Here is a 9,959-nt window from a genome sequence, read left to right as displayed (position 1 = left end):
CAAATAACGGACGAGTAAATGTGTATGATGATCCCTAAAACAGTGGCGTGATCTGAAACCGCACGCATGTAAATGTGGATGCATGCATGTCCCATGCAAATAAAGACACATCAATTGTCTTCTTTTGCATGGCTCACTCTCAACCACCCCAGCTTACATGCATTCATTGAAAGGTGTTTGGACAACATTATTACTAATTATTTTATTTTTTATTTACTTATTTTTATGAAATTATAATAGGTTAATAAGCTTTATTTAGAAATGATTTAAGTAAATAATTATTAAGTAAATTTACCATTATTTGGTCAGTAACTTTTTATTGTTAGAGGTATGGAAAGGAAGGGTAGTTTGGGACAGTTTATTTAATAAAAGAAATAATAATTTATTTAAAATTGAAAAAGACATCTTTCGATTTANTTTTTTTTTTTTTTTTTTTTTTTTTTTTTTTTTTTTTTTTTTTTTTTTTTTTTTTTGTAGTTTCTTTCCTTACAAGGACTCCAATCATGTTCATTGTTCACACTAAATGTATATATATGCCGCTAATCGGCTAGTGTTTTTGCAGAGAAGACGGCGCCATGGGGAAGGAGAGCTCGTGTGGAGACAGCTTTCGGAAAGACGATGCACAAGGAGCTGCTCTTGGGTGGGATTCTCTTCAGAGGCTTCCTACCTATCAAAGGGCTCGAATAGCTCTTCTGCATGGCGTTACAGGTTAAGAACTAGGAAATAATGCACTCTCTTTGAATCTTCATTCCCGCCCCTATTTCTCTCTTAAATTTCAGACGATTTTGTGCATTTTAGGGGATTTGAAGGAAATCGATCTTCAGAAGCTTGATGTTCAGGAGACGAAGGAGCTGTTAAACAGAGTGGTGAGAAATCCTGAAGATAATGAGGAATATCTGCTGAAACTCAAGAATCGAATCGACAGGTTCAAAATCGCTAATCCTTCTTCGATTTTGTGTTATTTTGTTACTCTTCAAATTGATTCGGTTTAGTATATCAATAATCTTCATTATTGGATTTTATGATTTGGTCAGGGCTTCCCTTTGTTTACCTACTATTGAAGTGCGATTCCAGAATCTTAACATCAGCGGTGAAGCATACTTGGGGGAAAGAGCTTCGCCTTCACTCTTTAACTATTTTCTAAACATTGCAGAGGTAAATGCTGAATACTGATATCGATAGAACATTGATATGAAAGTTCAAGATCTTACTATTTATATCTTTCTTTTTGAATCGTCATAGAGTGTAGCAAAATGGCTTCATTTATGTTCAAACCGAAAGCAGAAATTCTCGATCCTTTGTGATGCGAGTGGAATTATCAAACCAGGAAGGTGTGGTAATTTCTGTTCGTTCTTGGATTAACTCATTGTCCAGATGTTGTAAGTTCATAGCAAAAACATTGGCATTTCAAATTCTCTGCAGAATGACCTTACTCCTCGGACCGCCAGGTTCTGGCAAGACAACTTTGCTAAAAGCCTTGTCTGGAAAACTTGATTCACAGCTACAGGTTACATGTCTTACTTCCATGAATTTTATAAATGAATTGAGGTATTCATGTCCTGCAACTTAGTAGATTCTTGTTTTATGATAGTTTTCTGGGAGAGTAACTTATAATGGCCATGAAATGAAGGAATTTGTTCCTCAGAGAACCGCTGCTTATGTCAGTCAGTATGATATCCATCTTCCTTTGATGACAGTAAGGGAAACCTTAATGTTCTCGGCAAGATGTCAAGGAATTGGCACTAGCTATGGTTTGAAGCCCCTTTTAAGATTCTCAATTTATATCATTCTTCACAAATTTTAGTATTAGATTCTGAAATTGATTTCATCAATAATTTAGACATGCTTATTGAGCTTCTGAGGAAGGAAAAAGAGATGAATATCAAGCCAGATCCTTACATTGATGCATTGATGAAGGTAAAATGAATGAATAATATAACATCCAAATAAAATTGAATACTACTCGGGCACGTTACGATACTTTGCTTATGCAGGCATCAGTATTGAAGGGACAGAAGGAAGATATCGTTACCGAGTATATACTCAAGGTATGTCGTGAAACCCCATATGTAACACCTACTATTGGATGTAACAAAATAAAAGGTTGCCTTATTTCTAACCTTTTGTCTCTCAGATATTGGGTTTGGATGTTTGTGCTGATACCATCATAGGAAATGAGATGATCAGGGGTATTTCAGGAGGACAAAAGAAGAGAGTGACTACAGGTAGAGATAAAAGGCTTTGAACTAGAGTAGAATCTCAGCAGAATAATAAATAACTGAACTTTTTAAAATTATGTGTTCCAAAGGAGAGATGCTGGTTTGTCCCGTCAATGCGCTTTTCATGGACAACATATCTACTGGTCTTGACAGTTCAACGACGTTCCAAATCGTGAACTCAATTCGTCAATCCATTCACATTTTCAATAAGACTGCAGTGATCTCTCTTCTTCAACCTCCACCCGAAACTTTTGAGCTATTTGATGATATCATTCTTCTGTCGGAAGGTCGTATTGTGTACCAAGGCCCTCGGGAACATGTTCTGGAGTTTTTTGAATCCATGGGGTTCAGATGTCCTGAAAGGAAGGGTGTAGCCGATTACTTGCAGGAAGTAAGTCTGCCAGTTTCTGCCATGGCTTCCATAATCTATATATATACTACATTTCTTCTACATTACTTATGAAAATAAAAACAGAATCACCTATTTTGTATATTCACTAACACAAATAACAGAGCTTATCGACATTTTATGACGCAAGAATCTGAAATCTGTTGTTGTATTTAGGTTACATCAAGAAAGGATCAGGGACAATACTGGAGTGGTCATGATGATCAATATCGTTATATATCTGCCGACGAGTTTGTGGAGGGTTTCAAGTCATTTCGAATAGGCAGGGCCATTCAGCATGAGCTTGCTATCCCATTTCAAAAGTCCAACAGCCACCCTGCAGCTTTAATAAGAACTAAATATGGAGCTACTAGGAAAGAATTAATGAAGGCGTGCCTGTCTAGGGAATTTACACTAATGAAGCGGAGTGCATCTCTGCATATTTTCAAGTCGATTCAAGTTAGTTTTGAATATTAGTTTACTTTTTTGCAACCTACATCTAAAATTTCTAACTGTGACATCAAATCCTTTTTGTCAGCTTGAACTTTCTGCTTTAGTTGTAGCAACGGTGTTTGCTCAAGCCAGAAAGCGCCATGATAGTATTGATGATGGAGTTGTCTTCTTGGGAGCCCTCTATTTTGGACTCAACTCAATAACATTCACTGGATTTTATGAACTTCCAATGACAATTGAAAAACTCCCTGTATTTTACAAGCAAAGGGACCTCCATTTCTACCCATCATGGGCATTCTCACTGCCAGCATCCATCTTTGGAATTCCTACGTCTTTTATTGAAGTAGCTTTCTGGGTCGCCATAACATATTTTATTATAGGATTTGATCCTAGCTTCACAAGGTCATGACCAAATCCTAGATTCCTGTATTTCTCAGCTTTATTGCCTTGGAGCCTTAAACTTACTCTTTCTTGATTCTCTCTTTCCAGGGTGATTAAACAATTTCTTGTTTACACGTTGAGTGGACAAATGTCATATGCACTTTTCAGATGCCTTGGAGCAGTGACCAGGGATACCGTTGTTGCAAATACAGGAGGATGCCTCGGTGTATTATGGCTTCTGATATTTGGCGGATTCATTTTATCACATGGTATGATTCGATCTAGAAAGTGACATGACCAGATTACTTGCTATTGCCTGTAGTCAAAATAACCAATGCTTGAACTCTCTTACTTAGATAATATGCAGAAGTGGTTGTCTTGGGGTTACTGGACCTCGCCACTGATGTATGCACAAACTGCACTTTCGACGAATGAGTTTCTTAGCAAAAGTTGGGCTCGTGTAAGTGTCATGTCAAAACAGGAAGAGATCTTTATAGCACAATCTGCTTTAATGTTGAGGATTCTAATGTGGAGATCAAATTTAGGTTCCTGAAGGATCAACAGAGTCTCTGGGGATTTTGGTTCTGAAATCACGTGGGCTGTTTGTTAATCCATACTGGTATTGGATTTCTGTTGCTGCATTGTTTGGATTCATAGTCTTTTTCAATGTAGCTTCTGCATTGTTTCTAGCATCTCTTAATGGTAAAACTTTCCCTTCATCCAAACAACTTTCATTCTGCATATATCATTGATTCAGTGCTGAACTGTTTCTACTTGATCTTTGCAGAATATGGGAAATCGCAAACAGCTTACCCTCACCAAAAATCTGAGAAGAAGAAAAGCCTTGAAATGGTCAGAGTCGAAAAGGGTCACGTAACAGAGGAAACCAACACAAGTTTAATCAGGAGTAAAACTGATAACTCACCTAAAAGTAAGTTACACTTGGCTACTTAAGTTCTCCTGGCTGAAATTTTCTAATGTGCTCACTAGAGACCATGCACAGATTGCAGGGTCGACAGACAAAACAGTCAAAGGATGCTTCTTCCATTCACGCCTCTCTACCTAACATTTGAGAACATAAAATATTCAGTAGATGTACCGAAGGTAATTATCGTGATGTAAATTACCGTGTTCTTTCGTTTATTATTTACATCATGGCATGAAGATTCATAATCATGGAATTTTCAGGAAATGAAAGCTCAAGGTGCATCTGGGGGTCGGTTGGATATTCTGAAGGGAGTCAGTGGAGCGTTCAGGCCTGGAGTTCTAACAGCTCTAATGGGTATTAGTGGTGCAGGAAAAACAACACTCTTGGACGTTTTGGCTGGAAGAAAAAACAGTGGTTACATTGAAGGAAGCATCAGAATATCAGGCTTTCCTAAAAAACAGGAAACTTTTGCTCAAATTTCCGGATACTGTGAACAAAATGACATTCATTCACCCTATCTTACCGTGTACGAGTCCCTCATATTTTCAGCATGGCTTAGGTTGCCTTCAGAAGTTGATTCAAAGACTTTAGAGGTTTGTGGTAACAATCTGATTCTGAATGGTAGTAGGTAGTAACACCTTTCTCTGAACGACCTTATTTTCCAAAACTCGTGCAGCTTTTTGTCGAAGAAATCATAGAGCTGATTGAATTAACACCATTAAGGGATTCATTGGTTGGATTTCCACATGTGAATGGATTGTCCATCGAGCAGCGCAAAAGGTTAACCATTGCTGTTGAGCTTGTTGCTAATCCTTCAATAATATTCCTGGATGAGCCAACCTCGGGTCTAGACGCTCGAGCAGCAGCCATTGTAATGAGAGCTGTGAGAAATACAGTTGATACAGGAAGAACAGTAGTATGCACAATTCACCAGCCAAGTATTGATATATTTGAGTCATTTGATGAGGTACCACTAAGACTAAATTGCCACAATAAAACAAACTTCTTAATTGTTCAATGCTCAAATGCAATTTAATATTTCTCCAATTTCTATGGACAGCTCTTTTTATTGACAAGAGGAGGTGAAGAAATATATGTGGGTCCTTTGGGGCAACGGTCTTGCCATTTAATCAAGTATTTTGAGGTAGGCACAAACCATAATCATAACTTTATTTTCCTCATGTAATATATAATTTGGAGTGTTTTTCTCTGTTTCTCTGTGGTGTTAAAGGACATCCCTGGAGTTGATAGCATAAGGGATGGATATAATCCAGCAACATGGGTTTTGGATATGACAACAGCAGCAAAAGAAGAGGCTCTAGGCATCAAATTCGCCGATGTATACAAGAAATCCGATCTTTTTCGGTCAGTCGACTAATTTATTCAACCGAAGAACTATTGCATCTTTAACTGCTGTAGATGATAATCTTTAGCTAATATTAATACAGACAAAATGAAGCTCTGATTAGAGAGTTGAGTGCACCTCCTCCAGATGCTCAAGCTCTTCATTTTCCCTCCACGTACCCACGTTCCTACCTGACTCAGTTCAAAGCCTGCCTATGGAAGCAGCACAAATCATTTTTCAGGAACACCTCATACAATGCCGTCAGGATGCTGTTTAGTGCTTCAATGGGCCTTTTGTTTGGAGCTGTTTTCTTGAAGCTCGGCAGCAAGAGGTACATACACAAAACCATGCTACATTCAGTGCTTAGATTTCTGAATATAAATATATGTTCTTCATAACTCAGGAGCACGAAGCAAGAAATTTTCAATAGCGTAGGTGCTATGTACATTGCAATTAACTTCATGGGGACCCAAGGCTCACTTACAGTGCAACCCGTGCTCATAACTGAGCGGACCGTTTACTACAGGGAGCGGGCTGCTGGAATGTATTCTGCTTTGCCTCATGCATTTGCTCAGGTATTCCTTACACTTCAATTTTGATATTTATGGAAGCAGAGTCCATTGATTGACAAATATCAGCATAAATAAGGTTTTTGGTCGTGAAGTTTGTATGAATTTGGTTGGAGATCTGTACTAATGTGACATGTCTTTCCTTGTATATTGTTATGTCAGGTTGCAATTGAATTCCCATACACGCTGGTTCAGGTAGCTTTATATGCGGTTATAGTGTATGCAATGATGGGATATGAATGGACAGCCAGCAAGTTTCTCCTCAACTACTTCTTCATGTTCATTACAATTCTATACTTCATATACTATGGTATGGTGGTGGTAGCCGTGAGTCCTAATCAAGCAACTGCTTCTATGCTTACTGGGTTCTCCTACTCAGTCTGGAACCTTTTCACCGGTTTCGTTATCCCTCGAACGGTAAATTGCTCATTACCTTATCACTGTTTTCTTATTCATGATTCCCACTAAGATTGAACTGAGAGACCTTGCTGGTTGAGTGCAGAGAATTTCTGTGTGGTGGAGATGGTATGCTTGGATTTGCCCAGTTTCTTGGAGTTTGTATGGAACGGTAACTTCCCAATTTGCAGATATACAAACTAAGCTTGACACAGGAGAGACGGTGGCTGAGTTTATCGAGCAATATTATGGGTATAAATATGACTTTCTGTGGGTGGTTTCAGTTGCTCTTTTGGTCTTCACTTTTCTCATGGTCTTGGTGTTTGTTTACGCAACCAAGCACTTTAACTTTCAGAAAAGATGATACAACACATGTTTGCCTTTTGCCTTCCTGTTCTTCCTGTGTTCCCTTTCCATGAAAGTGAGAAAATTTTATCTTTGAAGCTTCAATGTTGTATAATCACTTTCGTGAGATTCGGCTAATTATTTGTACTTTTTAGTTTGTTTGGTTGAATGTGAGCTCAGATTTGAACCACTCTTCAGCAAAACACGAACCTCTACTATGGTATGATATTTTGTCCAATTTAAGCTCATGATTTTTCCAAAAGGCATCATACCAATGAAGATGTATTCCTTACTTATAAACTCACCATCAACTCTTAAATTAGTGATGTGGGACTCGTCTTCCAACAATCCTTCCCTCGAACAAACTTTACCATAGAGCCTCCCTTGAGACCTATGGATCTTTCGAATAGCCTCCTCTTAATCTAGATTCGACTCTTCTTTTGGAACCCTCAAACAAAGTACATTATTTGTTCAACACTTTAGTCACTTTTGACTACACCTTCGAAGCTCACAACTCTGAACATGACCTCTCGTGACTTTACTTTTGTTTTTGGTTTTCACAAAAAGCCTCGTACCAATGTAGATGTATTCCTTACGTGTAAACTCACAATAAACCCCTTCATTAGCTTAGGTGCGACTCCTCCTCATTTAGACATTTAATACTAAAATTAATTTTAATTTTTTAAATTCGTCATAGCATCTTATTTTTTGTAATTAAAATAATTTAGACGGGGAGGTTTGAGCTGACGCTGTTACCCAATCTGTTAATATTTTTGGTTCGGAAAAGCGCTCGCCCACTAAAAAAGCGACACGTTAGCCAATTTGATTTCTGCTGTTGCTTCGTCTTCCGTTTCTTCTCCTCTGTCATGGCTGCTCTCTCTTTTGCCGCTCCCACTAATTCCCTCGCTTTTCTCTACGGTACCAGAAAAAACCAGAACTCGCCGACCCATTTCGCGAAGTTCAAATGGATGGAACTGCTGGAAACGTTCAAATCGCTTATAAATCTTACTTGAACCGGATATCTTCTCTCTGCAAAGATGGCGAACTACGAGAAGCTGTGGAGTTGCTGATATGGAATTATGAAATATCTCAGTTAGACCTGATGTACACGGAAAACTCTTTCAGCGCTGCGTTTACGAGAGAGTTCATTGCAAAGAATGACTACGTCGACACCAAATCGGTGGTCTTCTACTCAGAATTCAACGATCAGACCAAATTGAGATTAGAAATTAGAATCGGCTTTGATGAAGAAGCTTGGGTGTGTTTTTGTGAGATGCACGAAATTGAGCTTGTTGTGGACAATTTTGTTATTCCAATTTCCTTGAAGGTTTCTGGTGCTCTGCAGTGGATTCGATTAGGAAAAGCAGTACATGGCTGTGCAATCAAGATGGGTCGAGGCGCGCGTATCGATGTTGCTGGTAAATGTGTGTGATGCGGAGATGCAAAGGTGTTTGATAAAATTCCCGAGAGAGATATAGTAGCTTGGAATTCGATGATTGTTAATGTTACTCGGAGTGGACTTAATGCGGAAGCGATCAAGATGTTTTATCAAGTTGCTGAACCTACTCAAGGTGACTATCAAGTTCTCTTTCAGCTTCGGCTAATGTAAGTGTGATCAATCAGGTTAAACAAGGGATTCATTTTGTGTTAGAAACAACCTTGAATCTGATCTTGCTGTTGCAAGTAGCATAATCGTTTTGGATTATTGAGAGGAGTAGTCACATTGGCTGATTAAGATGAGGTTTATAAGTAAGAAACACCATCTCCATTGGTACGAGGCCTTGGCCTTTTTGGAGAAATAAAAAACAAAGTCACAAGAGCTTATACTCAAAGTGGATAATATCGTACCATTGTGTAGGCATGTGGTTCATAACAAATAGATATTTGTGCCAAATGTGAACGTCGGTATGTGTAAGACGAGTTTTCAACTCAACCATAAAGAGAGATCTTATAATGTGGAACACTCTGTTGGCTGCCCATGCAGAGCAGGGACAGAGTGGTGGAACATTAAAATTGTTCTATCAGATGCAGGTAGAAGGTTTGCCACCAAACGTGATATCCTGGAACTTTCTGATTTGGGTGTTTTGATTAAGGGTGAAGTTAATAAGGGTAAATCCATGTTCTTGGAGATGCAGTCTCTTGGTTTATGTCCTAATTCAATTACTTGGACTCGCTCAGAATAGAAGAAGGTGGTATTAAACCCAACAGCTTGAGTATTAGCTCGCATAACAAGAGCATCTCTGCCACATGGAATAGCAGTTCATTGTTACATCACAAGACAATGAACTGGAACTGGTACCATGAAAATGATATCAGTACAAAACATCAATATTGTTGCTTCTGTCAGGTTAGTACTTGTGAACATCTGTTATTTACTTCTCATTTTCTTGTTCCCTTTTCAACCATTCCAAATGCCCTCTTCTTTTTCCTTCTGTCTCCCTCCTTTTGTGTACATGGAAATTTAGAAATCTTTATGATGAGCATGAACACAGAGATGCTTCTTAGCTTTGTTGTAATATATTTGTTTTTGTTACTTGTAATTTATTACATGAATCTGAAGATGTGGTCCTGGAATCTGTGTTTGTTTACCTGTTTTGGATTGATACCATTAAATACATACATACATACATTCTTGATAGTTTTGTAATGAAGCATCCTATGCTGTGATGATGAGTAAAGACCAAACAAAAACTTACCCTTTTCTCTTGTTTTGATGATTGATTCGTACAATCCAAGCAAAGTTATTGTTTTTTTTTTTTACATTTTGTGCAGTGGGCAATCAAGGAGTTGTTATTATTATCCAATATCCACGCCTTTTGTTTGACGACAGCAGAGACTGGAAGACCGTGCTGCTTTAGAGAAAGACATTCCTTGCTTCCCTCGGTATTCTTTCATCCTTGCTCCATCCACACTGCCATTGATTTCATTGCATAAA

General features: G+C 38.3%; 2 protein-coding genes across 2 annotated transcripts; both read left to right on the top strand.

Annotated features, from left to right (window-relative positions):
• Positions 1–541: 541 nt before the first annotated feature.
• LOC111780734 (ABC transporter G family member 38-like) lies at positions 542–7,207 on the top strand. Its single transcript, XM_023661221.1, has 25 exons — positions 542–708; positions 799–925; positions 1,035–1,155; positions 1,243–1,331; positions 1,423–1,507; positions 1,592–1,751; positions 1,841–1,917; positions 1,995–2,048; positions 2,135–2,225; positions 2,309–2,610; positions 2,785–3,066; positions 3,146–3,462; positions 3,550–3,710; positions 3,798–3,901; positions 3,987–4,143; positions 4,229–4,372; positions 4,445–4,545; positions 4,630–4,962; positions 5,046–5,336; positions 5,430–5,513; positions 5,601–5,734; positions 5,818–6,045; positions 6,118–6,289; positions 6,446–6,700; positions 6,786–7,207. Exons 1-25 carry the CDS (start codon positions 576–578, stop codon positions 7,041–7,043), a joined length of 4,260 nt encoding a protein of 1,419 aa, XP_023516989.1. The 5' UTR covers positions 542–575; the 3' UTR covers positions 7,044–7,207.
• Positions 7,208–7,961: 754 nt separating this feature from the next.
• LOC111780646 (pentatricopeptide repeat-containing protein At5g55740, chloroplastic-like) lies at positions 7,962–8,642 on the top strand. The gene has a single exon (XM_023661108.1). The coding sequence runs from the start codon at positions 7,989–7,991 to the stop codon at positions 8,454–8,456; it is 468 nt and encodes a 155-aa protein (XP_023516876.1). The 5' UTR covers positions 7,962–7,988; the 3' UTR covers positions 8,457–8,642.
• Positions 8,643–9,959: the final 1,317 nt, after the last annotated feature.

This window comes from Cucurbita pepo, chromosome LG18, assembly GCF_002806865.2.
Source record: "Cucurbita pepo subsp. pepo cultivar mu-cu-16 chromosome LG18, ASM280686v2, whole genome shotgun sequence".
NCBI classification, from domain to species: Eukaryota; Viridiplantae; Streptophyta; class Magnoliopsida; order Cucurbitales; family Cucurbitaceae; genus Cucurbita; species Cucurbita pepo.
This window is presented reverse-complemented; position numbering and strand designations above follow the sequence as displayed.

Excerpts from the sequence above, each read along its gene's own strand:
- LOC111780734 (XM_023661221.1), top strand. The coding sequence starts at position 576 with ATGGGGAAGGAGAGCTCGTGTGGAGACAGCTTTCGGAAAGACGATGCA. Across the intron at positions 5,735-5,817 it reads AAGAAATCCGATCTTTTTCG|ACAAAATGAAGCTCTGATTA; the intron begins GTCAGTCGACTA and ends ATATTAATACAG. Across the intron at positions 6,290-6,445 it reads TGCCTCATGCATTTGCTCAG|GTTGCAATTGAATTCCCATA; the intron begins GTATTCCTTACA and ends TTGTTATGTCAG.
- LOC111780646 (XM_023661108.1), top strand. The coding sequence starts at position 7,989 with ATGGATGGAACTGCTGGAAACGTTCAAATCGCTTATAAATCTTACTTG.